The sequence below is a fragment of the Pelecanus crispus genome, chromosome 3 (genome assembly GCF_030463565.1).
Source record: "Pelecanus crispus isolate bPelCri1 chromosome 3, bPelCri1.pri, whole genome shotgun sequence".
Taxonomy (NCBI): domain Eukaryota; kingdom Metazoa; phylum Chordata; class Aves; order Pelecaniformes; family Pelecanidae; genus Pelecanus; species Pelecanus crispus.
Genome location: NC_134645.1, coordinates 61875513 through 61895250, shown reverse-complemented (window position 1 = coordinate 61895250; position 19738 = coordinate 61875513). Strand labels below are relative to the sequence as shown.

Genomic DNA, 19738 nt, shown 5'->3' with positions numbered 1-19738 from the left:
GATTGTAGCTCTTATTTTTTGCCTCCTTGTTTCCACAATCCTAAATCATTTCTCAAAAACCAGAGAAATAGTTAAAACATTCATGCTGCAGTTATTTCCAAATTTCCCTGAAAAATCTTGTTAAAACCATCCCACTTCTTGTCAGAATCTGGATCATGACTTAGTCCTTTCTCTGACAGATGCAAGAAATAACTATTTGCTTGAGCCTGGCAGCAAAGAGTGCACACAACCAACCCACCCTTCCCTCCCTCTAAACTTCGAAAAGCCCAACCTTTTCCCATGCAGCATACTGGTATAAACTCACCCACCAACAATGTGTTACCAGAATCCATTATTTGATTATTAATGCTGGGACAGTTGCTACTTATCAAGCACAGACAGCCTGGCACGATCCCGCAGCCCCATCACCTACCTTAGCCTAATTAAGCAGCACCCCCCCAGCTTAGCCCACGCCAGTGCAGAACTCACCACAGAAAACATCCTGTGCAGGGAGCAGTACGCTGCTGCTGCCTGCTGCTGGGTTTTGCGAGCCAACGCTAAACTCTTAGCTCTGGTTTTACTCCTCCTGAAGGCGGGCATTGTGGCTTCTGAATACAAACTTTGCCAAAGGAAAAGGCGCCTTGGAAAGAGGCCACGGACGTTGCGATCCCCCGCGAACACACCTTGTCTCTGAGCTCAGCTGCACAAGTTTCTCTTTTATGCCGATTAAAGAAAATGGGAGACGCTGTCAATGTCCCAGTGTAACGGGGCTAAGCAGCGTACAAGAGCACAAGCAGACTTGCCATGCCTCCCTTTATTACTACAAATGCAGGGAAAACGTGCCAGATGAGAAGATATTTTTTTTTGTAAATAGCTTGATGTAGTGAATGAAGGACAAAGTGCAGTTATGGCAAGGGAAGATGGGTTTTATCTCCCCAGAAATGTACCTGCCTCTGTGCCCGTGAAATTTACTGCATAAACAAAACATCAGGTGCTTTAAGAAAATTAGCCAAATACCTAAAAATATCTAGAGAGTGCTGACTGCCCTGAAGGTCAGCGTGAATTAGCAAAGGTACTGATGCTCTGTCAAGGGTATATGCCGCTAAATGGTGTGGCATACAAATGCTCTTACAATGATAAAATGAAAAACAGCAGCTCTCTGGATGATTTCTTTACATAATTGTGCTTGTCCTTTGATTGAACTTTTTAGTAGTAATTACATCAATAAAAAGAAATTTAAACTGTGCTCAGTAATAAATTCAGGCTTGAAAGTGTAAGTCCCCATGTTGGTATATTTACACAAAACCAATCAGGTGTACAGCTAGGTTATTCTAAAAACAGTGTAACTTCAAATAAAGCATCACAGGACATGACACCACTGAGCTGAAGAGTAACAAGACTGGCAAGCAATTGATTAACAAAAGGAGAACTATACCAGTGGCATAATAAAACACAGTAACTCCCACGTTCCCCCCATCACAGCACTGTTAGAGCGCAATTATGTTGAGCTATAAGGGCTTCATTTAGCACCACCCTTGCCTCCACGTATCGCGCTCTAGCAAACCCTTTTCTTGAACCCAAACGATATACCAGGCCTTGGTATCTATATCCTTGGTTACGAGTGTGCTGCTTCAAAGGTTTCAAGGATATCGACCTTCATACAAGCAAGGGAATAACACAGCCCTCTCTTTTAATTACTGCAATTAAACTTACATCCCTCTGTTTCCAAATCATTAGCGCAACTTGACAGCTCAGCATTTGGCAAACCATGAAGATCAGCTGCCAAGCAGCCGCCTATCAGAGGAACGACGAGACTGGATCCCTGAAAAAACATGCTGCTGCTAAGGCTCGCAGAATGCATCACAGTAGTATCTTGATAGCTGATGGACTATGCCCTTTCTTTTGGAGACAGATACGGGGCTCACTGGGTGAGAAGACTTTATGACAGAAAACTGAGGGAATGGTGTCAAAGGAGCAAGAGAGGTTTTCCCTGCTCCCTAACGTTTCATTTTAAAATGGACGCACAACCTGGTTTAAAAATCTAATTATACGGACTACTGTGTAGCAGGTACAAGGCTACTTTTCTTACCCACCATTAGTGGTTGCCTCTGCAGTAGTCCACAGACCCTAGGGATCCACAGACCAAGTTTGAAGAGGAGCGGGGGGGAGGAAATCATTAGTCTGTGGAAATTTAATGTTTACAGTACTCCATATGGCACTGAAAAAAGGTCAGGTCAGCAGATTCACATTTATTAAGTGTGCAACTATACTTCCTGGAAAGGTACTGTTTCTCCATTTTCTATCAGCATGAGTCGTGGCAATTTCAAGCTCTGGTTTTGTAATAGATATGTGTTAAAACACAGCTCATCCACTGGGACAAGGGGGGAAAAAAAAGGCTGCTAAATTTCAGGTCCAAGCAGTATCATCCATCTTGATGAAAAACAATGACAGGCCTTTTATATTCCATATTAGGAAGTTATTCTTCCCCAGATTTGCTAATTAAGCCTGAGTTATTAGCTAGCCATATGCCAGCTAAAAGATGTTACCAATTAACAGATTTTTTTTTTTTTTACTGTGTATTCATTAGGAAAAAAACAACGATGTTTTAGTAATACTTCCAACTCCTATTGGGGTACTTGGATAGATCAGAAAAGTAAAAAGGACATACTAAAATAAACCAAATTAATAAAAGCATTTTCTTTAGCCTTTCTTCTTCTCTAGAAGCATGCAACAAATACTCAAGCCCTCTTCAAGAATATGTCTCCTACGTCAAATTTACATGTAAAATAATCAATCACCTTGAAATACTTTTAAGGTGACTGGAAAAGTGACGTAGCCTTGTTGTTTGTTCCTGTGTGCTTTGAGTAACACGCATTCCCTTTACAGACATCTGGTTTTCATCTTTCCATTTCAGTGGCACCAGGCTTGATAGTTACCATAACAGTAACATCCTTCGTAATACAGGCTTCCCTCTATTGTCCCCATACGTCTAGGTGAGCTTATCTGCATCAAGTTTTGTTTCCCATCCTGCTTTTGCCCTTAATGCATGAAGGCAAAAGGCTAATTTTGCTTTGTCTGTATGCACTTTGAATGAAAGGAAACAGCGGCTTGCCTCCAGGACAATTCTGAGCACTTGTGGGTTACTTTAAAAGATCAGTGTAGACCACCAGTGAAGCAGAAGCATAATTTGTATGCGTAACATGTTTTTTTCATATATATAAGTGTGTGTGTATATATGTATATGTATGTGTGTATATAACACACACATATATTAAAAAAATATACAATATGTACATATATACCCTGGACTAAAGAGGAGCTCTGTGATATTAGTAGTGTCTAAGCATTACAACCTGATGCTTAATTCAGCTTGTCTCCAGATCTCTACAGTGATCCAGAAGGGACTCTGTTTTTTACTTTTATAAATATGGCTGGATGATTTTTCTGAATATTTTTCTACCGTGCTTATTATACTAATAACATGTTTTTTAAATGCCTTCAAAATGTTTTTTCAAAGCATAATTGACCACAGTGAAGACATTTGCTTTAATTCTAGCACTAAAAATATTAGCTAACATTCCAAATGTTTAAAATGAATTCTTGTTTAATTTTTTATTTCAAGTATCTTAAAGACCGTTTGTAGCATTCTCACCCAAAGCGTTTTGTGCTGAACGCAAAAACTTTTCTGAAGTGCTGAATTAGAAACTATAGCAACCACCAAGATACTATCTGTGCAGTTGCATTCATCTTTCACAATATATTTTTGCATGGTGCCTTCTTTAGAGGCAGAGAGAGTGACCCTTATCTCTTCTTGCTAGTAGCAGGCATATTGCCTTTCAAGTGTTAAAAGATGCAATAATCCCCCTGTAAAGACAAATGCAGACCCCCTGAACTCCACATCAACCTCTCCCCTGGTTTCGGTGGGGTTTTGTTTAGGCGCTACAGAAGGATTCTGCTGTCTCAGAAAGCAATAATCACCACGTGCGTGAAGGTCTATGTCTGCCCACAGTAGAGACAGAGGCACACAGTCCTGTGGACAACAAGTAACAAAACATGAAAATCCATTGGAACTTTCCTGTGTGTCTGACTCAACTGACACCCTACCTTTTCTAATTCTCCTCCCTCTTCCTTCCTTTCAGGTATCTTTTAGTTATCTTTGATTTTGCAGAATCTGCTGCAGGTAGCAGATTTTTTCAGTTTTGGCATTTCAGGTCCACCTTTGGCCTTGGCCTTTACATGTTCCTGACAGCACAAAATAGGAATCAAAGCCTCAATGAAGTATATGATGATACCCAGGACGCAGGATTTGTCTGAAATCTTGTATTGCAACTTTGTGCGACTTTGAAGTGACTTTGTGTCCTGTGGGTAACTGCTGGGCACATCACATAACTCGGCATGTGCTGAAATTTGCTTAAATGCTTCTGCATCACAAGGAAAAAAAAACATGTACATTATTGTCAGCACTGTACCTCGGTCTTAAAAAAACCCACCAAATAATCTACAGCTGGCAGAGAGGTTACCCAGTTCCCTGAGTCTGTCAGAAGTGTCATTAGATATCTCTCCTTTTGATTTCAAAGTGAAATGCTGCCGTCATATCCTGCACTGCAAGCAACTGGGATTGCCTTTGGAGGCCCAGGGAGGTGGACTCCACAGCAGCTTCCTGCCCTTCATCGGTGAAGTAACAAGTGTCTCCAGAGACACTGCTAACCATATCCTGTTGAAATGAACTGGGACTGTTGTCATACGCTTCTCTCTCCACCTGCAGCCTCGTGGATTTTTCCCAGAAGACTACAAAGGAAAGCTGTATTGTAAGTCATCTCGCACCGGCTTCTTTCATTTGCAAACACCAACACAACACAATTTTCTTCTCCCAATCAAAACCACCTGCACATTTAGCACTGACAACTGTCACAGTACTTTTGAGAGGACATTTCCTTCAGTCAGAGGAAAGTCAACAAATACCACCTCCCCCCCAAGCTCCAGAGACCCAATGCAATAGCACAAAACAGAGCAGCACAAGTTCACGGTTCTGCATGCAAGAACTGCACAGTCTCCCTTCGCTCTTCTTTCTTGCCGTTCTCGCAACTCCCCACCGGTAACTATGCACACAGGTCACCATCCAGACCTTGACCTAATGTCTGGTTTCAGGTTCACTCTAGATATAGCACCTTTCACACTTTAAGCTTTATGGTTTCTAGGCTCCTCACTATGTTAGCCAAGACAGGCAACTGTTGTATTTGAATTCTGTGCCATCCATAGGGTGGCTCTGCTGCATTTAAAGAACTGCAGGATCAACGCAACAAAGTGAAATCCAGGACTGGGGTCAGTAGCAAGCACTCACTGGTAGGTTTACAGCAAGCCTTCTGTAACCTAGTCTATCAGTTTTGCTGCCTTCTCTGAGGGATGGAATAAAATACGGAAACCTAAATTAATTAGCAAATCTCTTACAGACTTCTGACAGGCTACAATTTCACTTATATCACTGGTACCCCTCTCAAAAGGCACATGATGACAGCAGGGGTGCGGTCATGGCTCCACACTGCTGGAGCCAGCAACGCTGGTTGGGCTCACCACAGGCTGGGCTGTCTGCAAGGGAAGCACGATAATTAGCAGAGCTCCCCATGGGCTTCTGTTGCGCTGTCGATGCAGAACTGTCCCCTCCAGGCACAACTGAATCAAGGAAAACTACTGCTGAGGAACATGCTATTTTCCCATGTTAGCTCTTAGACTCCCAAAATGCATCTCACATCTGGAAGGAAATGACACTTAGATTGCAGAGGAGTATACATGATTTTGAGAGTATTACATTGTTAATCTCTTTTCTACGAAGAACAGAAAAAAAAGGATGTTAATTGTGGACTACTCCCCAAGCTTTTGGATCTCATCAACTGCTAGAGAAGTTCTCACGATTAAAATAAAGGAAAGATCCTTAATGTCCTATGGATGCTGAGTAAACCTTCAGGCAGGCAGCTCTCCTGCAATTAATGACATGCTGTGCAAGTAGGAACTGCCTGGGCAATGCAAAACAGAGCTAATGAGAAGCTATCACCATGAACACCATTTAACTAGAATTGCCTCCATGCAAGAAATAGGTTTGGGGCCATACGGGCATACCAGAAGTTTTTTTCTTCCTCTTATTTTACTTTTCCCAGAGGGACCTCTGTTGAGCTTCTGGTCATTTCTGCTTGGCTTTCTTTCAATGTAGCTCAACAATGCCTTCTAAGACTTTTGATTTTCATAGCCTTTGCTTAACAAAGTTACTCCACACACACTTTTTTTTTTTTTTTTTTTTTTTTGATTTCCCACAGTTTTATTTCAATGCTAATGGTTCTTTTTCTTTGGGGATGTTTTGGTGGTAGGGGTCACTAACTGACTAGCAAGAAAGGATACCACTTAACCACTTAACACCAAATGGAGAGAAATATGGCTCTGAAATCTACCAGACACATGCGAATGCACACACATACACTGCCACACCATCCTAAATGTAATCAAAACACTATTTGTACTTGTCAGTTTTTATGTTTTATGCACCATATCATTGCAAATCTTCCTTCTAATTCAGTGTATTTTGGCAAATCTTTAACTTTCTCACCAAAAAAGTCATGCTAGGAAACTGTTTAACTTTGGTGGGGAAGAATAAACATTTCTTGACATTTACCCACTAAAAGGCAATCATCCACTGCTTACATACACACACTCAGACTGATGATCCCTATCTGATCTCTGAGACTGAATGAGTGTCATCACCAGATCTAAATAAATAAATTAACCACCAAAACTGAATATACAGGATTACATTTACTGACAGTGCCAATAGAAGGCTGTCGGGTGTGTTTTGAATATCGGTGCCCTGAATTATCCCACAGCACATATGCTACAGATCACATGCTTGCACAATGTTTTCTAGGTAACAAATCAGAGGAATACATCATTCCTAGCATCCACTTGCTTTCTTCTGGAAGATAAAATACCATTCAAATCATCCATAAACATTGAACAATTGTATTAATTTTCTGCTGGGAGTGGACTATATGAGTAATGATTACTAACTGGTTTCATCTCTACTATTCCATGGAAGCTGTCGCACTCGCCCCCTTCCTCTCCCCAAAAATCAAACCATGCTTTTTTCTTTAACAATTGAGCATTCAAACAGACTAGCAATGGGATACACATTCTTTCATTCAGGTTTGAACCTAGACCTGAATATATTTTGCCTCAGGATTTTTACCCTTAAATTACTCTATCTGCATGAGAAGTTGATGGCTTTAGTGCTACTTGTAATGAAGTGGTTTCAAAATCAGTTTTAGACAGCTTGAAGACAAAATATTAATTTCTTCAACTTACGAAAACCATCCCTCCAGTACATGGCTATCCTGTATATACAAGAGGCCAAAACCACATATGCAGCAAACTCTTTACAATACGCACTGATTTTTATTACAGAAATAGCTGTGTGAAATCAACTAATGGGTAACACAAGGATTTCGGTTTTTAAATCATGACGCATGTATTTTGCATGTGCAGAAAGCACTGTTTTGGGAAGCTTGTTGTGGTAGTTGGATGACACAGGAGTGGGAAGATAGGTTTGCTTTCTGACCCAGTCTCAGTCTCTGCATTCACACCACTCAGGCACCTTCTGATATGCAAACCAGCTGCTCAATTGCACACACACACTTTAGATGGGTGGAAGAAAAACCTCAACAGTTATCCAGGTTAGGCACATTTGCACATTGGCTCCTTGAGCACAAGAAGTGGGACTGTATGCAGGGAGACCAAAAACCAGATTTCTCACCATGGTCCCAGACATGCAGAGTTCATGGAAACATCTACTTCTCACAGCACTTGCAAAAGCTCCTCTCTGGCAAGCAGAGGACTGTCCACAATTGGCATCACAATGGACAGAATACACAAGCTTCAAAAGCACTGGAAGGATGATTTGACATTACATAGGAAACTCGGGCATCCAAAAGCAGACTTCTGAAATGCACAGGTACATAGTTTTCCTACTTTCTTTTTTCCACTATATCTATAAATATGGACATTTCAAGTTAGGGCCATTATACTGGCCTACACCTCATCCCTATAAAAAGCTGAAAGCATTTGATGAAAATGCTCCATCCTGCAGGAGATGCAGATTTGTGTTTGCCAAAGGTGCCATGCATTCTGCTGACCAGACGTGTCGTGAGTTCTTCGTTTCCTCACCAGATGGATGGAAAGTGAACATGGTTGTCAAACAGAAGCAGAGAAGGAGTTGAGCTAATCTAAAGCAGCACAGAAAGGTGTTCAGGGATTTTTAACCATAATTTCTGTTCACTGCATTAAGAATGGTATTCCCAAGAAAAAAAGTTAGTTTTCTCCCTCTGCAGTGTGTAGTATTTTTTATTTATTTTTTTATTAAGAGGTGATGGGGATAGACTTGTCCTCATATACACATACTGATGTATGATAATAACCCATTCTGAGAGTAGATAGGCTATTTTAAGAGTCAACAGCAAAGCAAAGGCAATTTCCGTAAGTCTCTGTACTCAACTTATTCCCAGAATCAATTTTATTTCATCATTTGAAAGAAATACAGCACCACTTCAAAAGCATTACAAAATCAAACCAGTATTCTTGTTAACATTCAAAGTTTCTCATCACAGTGGCTTCTGTTTCTGCATCTGCAATGTTAATTTTTGAAGATGCTAGCATAAAACCGTTCTGCATTCATTGACTATTTTTACCATGATTACAAAGCATCACGCTAGCTATTTTTACTGGGTTTCTTAAGTTTCTTAAAGAACTCTAAGATACAGCTGAGAATATAATGAAGTTATGTGAAATATTGGCACAGGGTTTACTGTAAGGTTTTTTCTTATGATCTGTGAAATATTTAAAGTGAAAATACATCTTCCCCCCTCTCACACATGCATTTATATGAAGTTCCTCCTGTCCGTCTGTTAAAATTTAATATGATTCAGAAATCATAGAATGATAGAATGCTTTGGGTTGGAAGGGACCTTTAAAGGTCATCTAGTCCAACCCCCCCGCAATGAGCAGGGTTAGCCTTGCGAGTCATACCCTGGCCTTAAAATCTAAGAAACTATGAGCTGGCTGATGCCTATAGGAACCTTCTTTAGCTTCTCTTTGAGTTTTAAGTACTTCTGGACTAAAAGTCTCTGGCACCAGGTAAGAAACTGCTGCTTAGATGGCCATTGTTGGGTTGAAGACTACAAGCCCTCACCAGCCTTAATGACTTCAGAGACCTTCAGGGTCCCTGTGACCTTCAAGGACTTCCAGGGTGGGATGCTTATCTCTGATGATACTCAAAAGATTCAGAGCAACTGAAAGTCAGACCACAGTAGTCTTACAAGAGACCTTAGAATACTAGCTACTTATACGGTAAAATTTCACCTTTTAGCTATGTTTGTCTTTCATAAAAGGGTATTTTTAATATATTGAAAATACAAAGTAAAGGTAAGCAAGTTAGTAACAGACTACCAAACTTCATCTTAAAAGAAACCATGATCTAGAGAAAACATTTCTAAGCAATACAATTTGCAATTATTGTGAGGTTTGTTTGTTTTTTTTTTAATTCTACATCACAAATAGCTAAAGGAACAGTTGCATTTTTTATTTATTCAGCTTTGTGTTACTTTGATGTACGGAGAGCTTGATTCTTGGCAACTGTCAACATGCCAGGATTTAACTGAGCACCAGGAGCACAGACAATTAGTTCTCAAAATGATTAAATACAACTAAACCTAATTGCCCTGACAGGCATACTCAATCCCCACATTTTCTGAGGTCCTCTATTCTTCCGTCAACAGTACGCCTACATACCCCAGAACCAACAATTGCAAGGACGACATGCCACTGCCACATAAACAGTATTTTAACACAGTTTGAAAAAGTACTGCAGCAGAATGTGTTATAACATCTATCCTTGTTAAATAAAATAGAAAATAAAGTTAAAGGTATTAAAGGTATAAATGAGGCATCCCAGAGAATACAGAGCTGCAAAACTAATGAACATCTGGAATGGATGGTTCTTGATGTCCATGTGTTTTTAATAATATTTTATAACTTAAGGAACAGCTTCCATTTCTGGAATGAAACAATCCTCTATTGCCCTTCTAATTAATTTGTTAGCTCTCAGATGAAAGACAAACATACAGCTATTGTAAATTCATTCATTTCTTGGACTACAAAAAAATGAATGAATGAACGCATGTTTGAATGTAGTACACATGCAACAAAAGACTAATTCCTTTGAGATTACAAGGCACTTCTGAAATGCCTCAATGTACTTTCAGTTAAGATGATGCTTAACCTTAGTTTGGTATGAGATGAAGAAAATAGTAGTGAACAACAAGCAAACAAACATAATGCTCCAAACGAGAAACAGAAAATCTAGAAATCAGACATGCAACCATCAAATCCAAAGCTTTAAGACTGTTTTTTATTTACTTACATGTTACCGGACAAAAAAATCAACCAAACTTCAAAGGAGTCTGCTCCCTCAGAGCCAAGTAATTACATCTACAGTTGCTGTCAGCTGGCAAGTGAGCATCTCTAGCTGTCTCTGCCCTGAAATAATCCCAAACTGCCTGTTGTTCCAGGCTGTGCTCAGAACCTCTTAGCGCCACCAACGTCTTCTCCACAGAGCTGTGCTGACAGACCTCCTCTCCCCCATATTTCTGCACACTTCAGCCTCGCCTAATGCTGAGGTGTCTGCACCACTGCTCTCCCACAGGCGTGGGTCAACTTAGCACATGCAGGAAACACAAGGCAAAGGGGGAAAAAAAAACCAAACCCAAATCCAGATGCTATGCTTTTTGAGGCTGCACAATTTCCTCAAACTAGCTTTTATTAGCAACAGCTATTGTTCATCGGGCGAGCAATCCCAAGTCACAGCTATAAAACCAGAAATCATTTTAATTCTTTTCACACCCAATCACAAAAGCACATACAATATGCACTACCTAAATTTACTGTGAGGTTTGGTTTTTTTTAATTCTACATCTATTGGAGAAATCAAATGGGTCAGACAAAAAGCTCTGACAGTAATAGGCACCCTCCAACAGAAAGACAGCAATCAACTACAAACCATTCGCAAAAATTGTAGAGCTGTCACAGACTCGTTTACAGCTGCAGTTCAAGTCAGACTGCCTCTGATTGCCAAGCTATTTTCCCGCCTTGTACCTGCAAAACTAGGACAGCTTCAGATAATTTTTAAAATGACACTAGGAGACCTGGATGCCAACCCAAGAAGTGAACTGCAATATGGCATGGGCAGTTACTTCAGCAAACTGTGCACAAGCCATTAATACTGCTAGACATGACGGATTTGAGGCTGGCAAGAGGGCAGGGAGCAGACCTGTCCGATTTCCCCTCTTTTTTGAGCTTTAATTGCAGCACGTAATTTAGAGCATTGGAGCAAATTTACTGCATTCAGAGCAACAACTAGCGTACATGAATTGTTATCTGTGTGTTTAAATCTTCCTGAACTTTCCCCAATCTTCTGTCATCTGGTGCATTTGACACAGATGATCAGGACTGGCTTTGTTTTTCTGCTAAAGCAAAGCTGATGCCCCAGAATCTCCTCCCCTCCAGCAGGACGGGTGCTCACTCGTGTATGTCTACACAGTGGTGGGTAGTGCATACCCCGGGCGAGGAGGGTACCCCAAGGCGCCCAGGGGAACCTGGCCAAGGACCAGTCTGCTGGTGCAGCCAGTCACCGAGGCATCCTAAGCCTTGGGGTCACCTCTGCCATGCTCCCGCAAAGCTCCCTGCCCCTAAAACACTGCAGAAGCCCTAAAACAGGACAGTAGAAAAATCCACATTACCCCTTCCAGAGGAACAATGTGTCCTAGGGGGAGAAAAATCCAGTTATTCTTGTCTGGTTGCAAAGACTTCTTGGGACTGTAAGCAATGTGTTACACAGGATATAGATTATCTCTGTGGGAATCCCCTGTGCAGCAGGAGACGGGCTAAAAACCCACAATCACCGCACTTCTCCTTACTCTCTAGGGAAACTGGATAAAGTCACCTATATTAGACTGAAGTAGATTACAAAGTAACTCCAAAAGTAAGAGAGGGTCAGCTCCTCTCGGCAGGTATGGCTAAAGGCACAATATATCTTCCCTGTTCTAGTCTTCTGAGTTTTTACGTTCTGCCTTACTTCTACCAATTTTTCACACAACCTAGTACAAGACAGTAATATATTCCAGAACCATAAAAACTCTAACTTCATTTCTGTTATGCAAGAGTGTAACGCAAGTGTTATCACAAATTTGCTTGGAGATACAACCAACTCATCAACAGAAGAAAAACATTTCTGTTGTCAGAATGGCAATGCATAGTAAAATAACGGCCACCAACATGAAAACACTACCCATGCTAGCAGTTGGGGGGTTCAAAATAATATGCACTTGAGTTGGACACAGGTTGCAATTTGACTGACTCGGAGCAAAATGGACAAAAAATGGCTCTTTGAAGACTAATGCATTCGAAGGTGGACACTAATTCTGGGGGTCCCTCCCTCAGCCTCCAAAGTCCTGACTGAGAGAAGGTCTGAGCATCTATTACTCCAGCTGAAGTCAAACAGTAGCTGCAGACACGTAAAGGTTCTCCAAATTAGAGAGTGGGAATCACTGGCTCTCAAACACTGCACCTCTCCAAGTCTGCAGTCCAGTCTAAAACTATTGACATTAAATGAGTGTTGCTTATAGTCACTGCGATCTTAACAACAAGCCTGAGAAGTATCAGCAAAAAGAAAACATGAACCAGACTGAATCAGTTAGAGAGCTGTAGCAGCTTTACTGTTCTCTGCAGAACTGGGTTCAGGCAACACCGAAAGATGAGTTTGACAAGTCTCCTCCGCCTGTTTGCCATTTGCCCCCACCACACTGCTTTTGGAGATGCAGCAGCTGTGCCGTAGATACTGACCTGTCAGGGTCACCTTAAGATAATAAAACACTAAATACAGCTAATATGCATAAAAAAATTTCCAAATTAGTGCTGTACATTAAATTCATTCCTGCAAAATGCAGAGCATTAACACTACAACACTGTTTTTTACTTCATAAGGATTGTTATGTCAAGCATGTTCTTACCCTGAAAGGTGGATCAGTCTTCTCCCTGTGTGGCACTTGGTCCAGAGTGCCATCAGTACTGCTCCTTTTCAAGCTGGATGTGACATCAGGCACATTACTAAAATCTGCATTCGAATGAAAACAAATAAATAGAGGGTTATAGGACTTTGCTGTTATCTGCAAATACTTTCAGTGTCTAATAGAATTACTATAGGGGGAAAGAAGGAATACAAAATTCGTGATCCTCCCCACCCCCCAGAAAATAACACAAGAGGTCAAAGCAAGGAGCAGCTATGCCTGGAAACTCTGCTTTCAAAACAGCAGCTGGACATCTAAGACCATCTGAAGCAATGTGCATATCTGATCTACCAAAATAAATCTAACACTCTTGCTAACAGCGTGCTTTCGAAGGTAGCATTATCTATAATCAGCACACTCTGTGCTGAGACAACCAGTGAGGATAATTAAATGCACTCAGTAGTTCTCCTTGGATGTGTACGCTTATTGTTCGACATGACTTAGATCTGAATCCCTTAAAGACTTAAGAAGAAAAGAGAATTCTGCCTTGGAACAAACACCACAGTTCATAATACGGACAAAATCCCTTCTTGTTACTAATAGTTTACCAATTTTACTAAGTTTGGAGTCCATGTACATAGTAGCTGGCACAATGCAAAAACCAGAGGAGGCACTGCCCTGCTCTCCTTATTGACAGACTGGAGCTTTCAATAACATTTATATGTAAACGCAAGATCTACCCAACAATGCTGAACCTTCATATAAAAATGATGTTTTTTCTTGTTACATTTCCTCAATTGGCTGCTTAAAATCTGCAGAGACGTTTACGTGGAAATTCTAATTAAAACTCTTGGAAGTGAAGAAGTGATTTTTGATCTGCACTATTATTAATCTGAGTAGCTGAAAACCATAAAGCAGCCACCAAAATAATGAGGATTTTTAGCAACCTCAGGTGATAAAACAGTAATAAAAGGAAGGAGGTTTTTTTTAATTTGCTGCTTTGTTTCCCCAGCCTTTAAGCCTCTAGGGTATAATTCATACCACATTACCACATTTTCAAACTCTTTCTCAACACCTACAAATGGTGGAGATTTATTTTTAAGTGAAAACTGAGATTCTCATTTAATCACTGACTCCAGCAACTGAGGTGGTAATTAAAACAAGTATCACTCATCTTGCGGTAAAATCATGAGAGCTAGCAATAATGAAATTGTGAAGGACAATAGTATCTCTCTGCCTGGGTGTTGCTGTTGTCCTGTCCCTGCAGAGCAGGACCAGCTCCTCTCAGCAGGAATTAACAGACATGGACTGGAGCAGGGAAGGGAATGGGAATCTTAGGCCCAAAAGAGCACCTTATAGCCCATGAGGAGCCTTCCTGGGAAGACAAAACATGGCAGACAGACTCCACAGGAAAGCCAGAGAGAAAGATGCAAATAACTCAGCACGATGTCATCTTGATACTTTATTTTTCCATATGTTATTAAGGTGGCTATGCCAAGCTTAGCATGGAGGCGGACACCTTCCACCCAGATGCCAAAGAGTTGACTACTCTGTCATTTCTCTGCCCTTGCAGAACCAAGGTCCCATTGCTTTTCTCCACTCAAGCTTTGTTACCTTTTCTTCCCAGAGTCAGGTGTGGCTCTTGATATCTCAAAGCCCACATAACATGCAATACCCCAAAAGTTACCACCTTTGCAGAAGAAACATAATTTACACAACTCCACCAAACTGCCACCCATCTTCTTTAAGAACTTCAGGCATCTGCCTTGTCTATTTATTTTATTATGCTTAACTCTTCCTCCCCTGAGCCTGAATAATTTTCTCCTGCCCTCTGGACTTTCAAAGTAATTTGAGTCCCTCTTCTGTATATGGGTACACATGAATGCCTATTGACTTCCACCACTGTCAACTCCTGGGTATACAAAAGGTAAGCCAACCCCTAAAACTTGAACTAACTTTTAAATAACATTTTCTTGGGGGTGAGGCGATGCCAAGGATATTATTTTCCCATTATTTCCCAGCTGTGCTCTTTCATTTGCCTTCTGGGTTTTAATTCACTTCTCCCCCATACCTCCAAACAACAAGCACCCGAGATAGATGTTGCAGTGGCATAAAGGATCTAGAGTAGCTATTTAATGAGAAAAAAACCCTATGTCCTTTTCCTGATTTTACAAATTGACCATTAAACATATTTGTGCTTTACAAAACAGGAAATAAAACTAATGTATGTAACCAATGAAGAGAAAGCATAAATATAGGAAGAGGAAAATAAGGTAAAACAATCAGCAGGCAACACGAACAGAGAAATCAGGATAACAACACACAAAGTAGGTAAACGGATTATTACATCACTTTGTCCAGATGATCTATCTTTTCCTCCCTTCACCCTGATCTTTGTTTTTCCTCTGTAGTCTATACGACTGTCAGAGGTAGGTCTATATAGTCTTGCCCGTTTTTATAGCATTTGCTATTGGCAGAACGTATTGCTGATGGTAGTTAGGTAACCAACAGTGAATGTTATTTTAAATAGTCAAAACCAAAAAAAGTTACACGGAAAGGATCCAAGGTGAAAAACGACATCCTACTGCACGTTGTATGCCAAACTAACAGGGGGAGGGAAGGAAGGAAGGATGTATGGGTTTGTTGATCAGTTTAGCACCCATATCCTGTCTCCCTTTCCTTCTTTTACTGTGGAAGCAGACTTCCTTTGTATGCTGCTACAAACCATCAAATTATTCCCAAAGAGCATAGAAGCATCAACATCAACTGCATAGCTGGAAAAAAAAAAGCGCCAATGAATCAAGGGGCAAAGAAAATGAGTATTACCTTAGAGAACGGGTAATTTCAAATTGTAAGCCTAAGGCCATAAACACAGCAGCAAGTTTAATACTGAAATTCTCTCTACTTCTAGTACTAAATGGAAGGGAAGTAACAAGCCAAACCATACCAAATTTTCTTTAAACATTCAAATTCGGATTTAGCTCTACAATGGGATTCATATTACCAAATATGTTCAAAAGTAGTAATGTAAAACTGTTATCTTACAAGCTGGGTAACCACTATCCTTTCAGGCAAAACTAGCAATAAAACTGTAGAGTATGCACAGAATTAAAAGAAATGTTACAGTTGCGTGGTTGTGCGAGTATGAAATCATTCCAATATATAACATTCTGGATCTTTGCTGGGAATGAGCACAGAGAAGTATGCAAGGAAATATACATTCCTAAAAATCATCCAAATGAGGGGTTGAATCAACACTTCCTGGCAATTTTTTTTTTAATGAATATTATTATTTTTAAAAAACTATCTCTATTGTTACTTAGCTTACTACAATTACATTACTGACTAGTTAAAGAAAACATGCACTACTTTGCTGGAAACATTGTTTGAGATGCTTTCCAGCATCGTAATGGTGAGTATACCATGACTAAGTCTGCCTATACAGCTCCATTACAGTAATACATTTGATTTATTCTGTTGACATACTTGTGATAAACCTGTCTGGAAGAAAAAAGGGACTGATAAAATTTAAACTTGGTTTAAATCTTTTAATAGAATTTTTCCTTACTGCAGCATACCTCTCTGTCCTGTTTACACACACACACACACACACACACACACACGCATGGTGAGTTGAAATGTGTATCACTTCCATCTGGGAAGGACAGGAACCTCTTAAGCAAATAGCTTCTTCTGACCTAGCAAACAGGAGTGTCTCCAGACACTAAAATACAAAGTCAGTGTGGTGGCTTGACCCTGGCTGGATGCCAGGTACCCGCCAGAGCTGCTCTAACACTCCCCTCCTCAGCTGGACAGGGGAGAGAAAGTGTGATGAAAAGCGCATGGGTCAAGATAAGGACAGGGAGATGATTCACCAATTACCATCATGGGCAAGAGAGACCCAACTTGGGGAAATTAGCTTAATTTATTACCAATCAAATCAGAGTAGGGTAAGGAGAAATAAAACTAAATCTTAAAACACCTTCCCCTCACCCCTCCCTTCCTCCCAGGCTCGACTTTACTCCTGATTTTCTCTACCTCCTCCCCCCAAAGCAGCGCAGGGGGATGGGGAATGGGGGGTTGTGGTCAGTTCATCACATGTCATCTCTGCTGCTCCTTCCTCCTCAGGGGGAGGACTCTTCAAACTCTTCCCCTGCTCCAGCGTGGGGTCCCTCCCATGGGAGACAGTCCATGAACTGCTCCAGCATAGGTCCCTTCCACGGGGTGCAGCCCTTCAGGAGCAGACTGCTCCAGCGTGGGTCCCCCACAGGGTCACAAGTCCTGCCAGCAAACCTGCTCCAGCATGGGCTCCTCTCTCCATGGGTCCACAAGTCCTGCCAGGAGCCTGCTCCAGCGTGGGCTTCCCACGGGGTCACAGCCTCCTTCGGGCACATCCACCTGCTCCGGCGTGGGGTCCTCCCCGGGCTGCAGGTGGATATCTGCTCCACCGTGGACCTCCATGGGCTGCAGGGGGAGAGCCTGCCTCACCATGATCTTCACCACGGGCTGCAGGGGAATCTCTGCTCCGGCGCCTGGAGCACCTCCTCCCCTCCTTCTTCACTGACCTGGGTGTCTGCAGGGTTGTTCCTCTCACATATTCTCACTCCTCTCTCCAGCTGCAGCTCTGCAGGTTTCTTTTTCCCCCTCCTTAAATATGTTATCCCAGAGGCACTACCACTGTTGCCTTGGCCAGCAGTGGGTCCATCTTGGAGCTGGCTGGCATTGGCTCTATCGGACATACTGGAAGCTTCTAGCAGCTTCTCACAGAAGCCACCCCTGTAGCACCCCCACTACCAAAACCTTACCATGCAAACCCAATACAGTCAGCTTGCTGCAAAGAAGAAGAGTAGCAACCTCAGATAAATGCTAAAATTCTCAGAAAAGCACAGGGGGAAAAATGCCATTATGTGAAAAGCTTAACTATGTCATGTGAAATGCATACCGAACTTTTTGCTTGGTTTCTAGCAGTGAACAACCAAGTGCTAAAAACCTGCTCAGCACCTTCAGCTACCAACACCATCACCAAAGAAGAGTGCCATTATTCCTGCATTGTTTTTTGTGTTTTGCTGGCAGGCAGATACGTGACTCACAATCATTCAAGAGAAATTATAATGTAACTACTAAAAACTGAAAGAAAGCATACTTCCTAAGTCATGCTCCTCACTACTCATCATTCAATTAAAAGTAGGCACAGAGCACACAGATGGGACAGTCGGTGAGAAAAACAAACACATAGAGCATATCCAAAAGCCCTGTATGCCTACAGGAATGTATCTTCCCACATTGCTGCAGTGATACACATACAAGTGGTCAATATGGAAGTTATTCACATGTTTGTGAGTGGTGAGGTACAATGGAAACACATCCTCTAGCAGATGTGTGAGACAATAATAATCTGTGCTACAATCCCAGCCAAGAAACCAAAGGAAATCAACTGGAAAACATCAACCATCCAGCAATTCATTTACCATAAAGAAGCTACCAGCAAACGCAAATGTCACTTATTTCTTTTTTGCTGTTTAATTAACAAAGAAGCCTTAATTACTTTCTAGTCAGTGCTGCTCTTACCACTTTAGCCGCTCACTGAAAAGGCAAAATTACCCTGAGGAGAAAGTAGGAACTGAGGATCGTGTTTCTGTTATAATTCTTTTTTTCATAATACTTCGGAACTTTTCTGTTTTAGATTTTTCTCACCAATTTCAAAAAAAGCCAAATAATCATCACAAGCATGTCAAGTGTTATCAAATGTCAAGCACTACGTAGGTGGTGTAACCACCCCCTTTTTTAAACTACAGCAAGAGGGTGTGTTTCCACCTGCCACTCTACTGACAACAATAAATTGAACAAAAAATTCCTTCTAGCTCTACACGAGAAGACAACACTGCAAAATTAAATGCACTCAGTCTCTCATTCCAAGACAAACTAAGACCACTGCAGGGCATAATTTTCAGATCTAGCAGGAGCAGCAGTTCTGTGCATCACTTCATAACTATCCTCAGCAAATAAAGAAGCACTCTGACAGGCATAGGCAGTCCTGACCTCAGTAAAAATAATAGTGACTACACCAATATGGAAAATCAGGTTTCCATTCTGCAATATTTCTGAGATTGCAAAAACAGTTTGCTTTGTATCAGAATGAAACCACGTCCTTTTACATTATGCTATTTCATTTTTGCCAAAATGCTGAGAAAGAGACACCACAGAGCAAAAAGAAGTAGCATGACACCAGGATAGTCATCCATGATGTAGGAGAGAGAGATGAAGTCTCCTGCTCTGACAGATTCAGCCAAGGAAACTGAACCTGGGTCTGTCTCAGCTAAGGATACTTACCGTATTACCAAACATTCACTACAGCAAATGGATTCAGACTCTAAAGCTCATGGTAAAGCTAGTCCTATAGGACGTGACTGACCCATGCTGAAATCTGTCTGTCCTCAAAAGGAAAGAGTGAGGCAGGATAGCAATTAATGACTAGAAAATGACCACGTCTGAGGTGGGTGCAAACTGAGTTGCACTCATGCAACTCAGCAGAGGATTAAACTTCCTTTAGCTCTCAACATTTAAAGCCTGGCAAATAAACTGAAACTCAAGAGCAAGGATTTTAATAAATGATTCAACTGATGATGGGGAAAAGAGGATGTGCTATGCAGCTGCTGAATAAC

The 19738-nt window shown here is 41.2% G+C and overlaps 1 protein-coding gene across 7 annotated transcripts in view; it reads right to left on the bottom strand.

Annotated features, from left to right (window-relative positions):
* Positions 1–19738, bottom strand: part of TIAM2 (TIAM Rac1 associated GEF 2) — a 145689-nt gene that overhangs the window by 19903 nt on the left and 106048 nt on the right. For all 7 annotated transcript variants that reach the window (XM_075708403.1, XM_075708398.1, XM_075708402.1 and 4 more), the window contains one exon: positions 13080–13183. In XM_075708403.1, coding sequence (XP_075564518.1) covers positions 13080–13183 — 104 coding nt within the window. The remainder of the gene's footprint in view (positions 1–13079; positions 13184–19738) is intronic.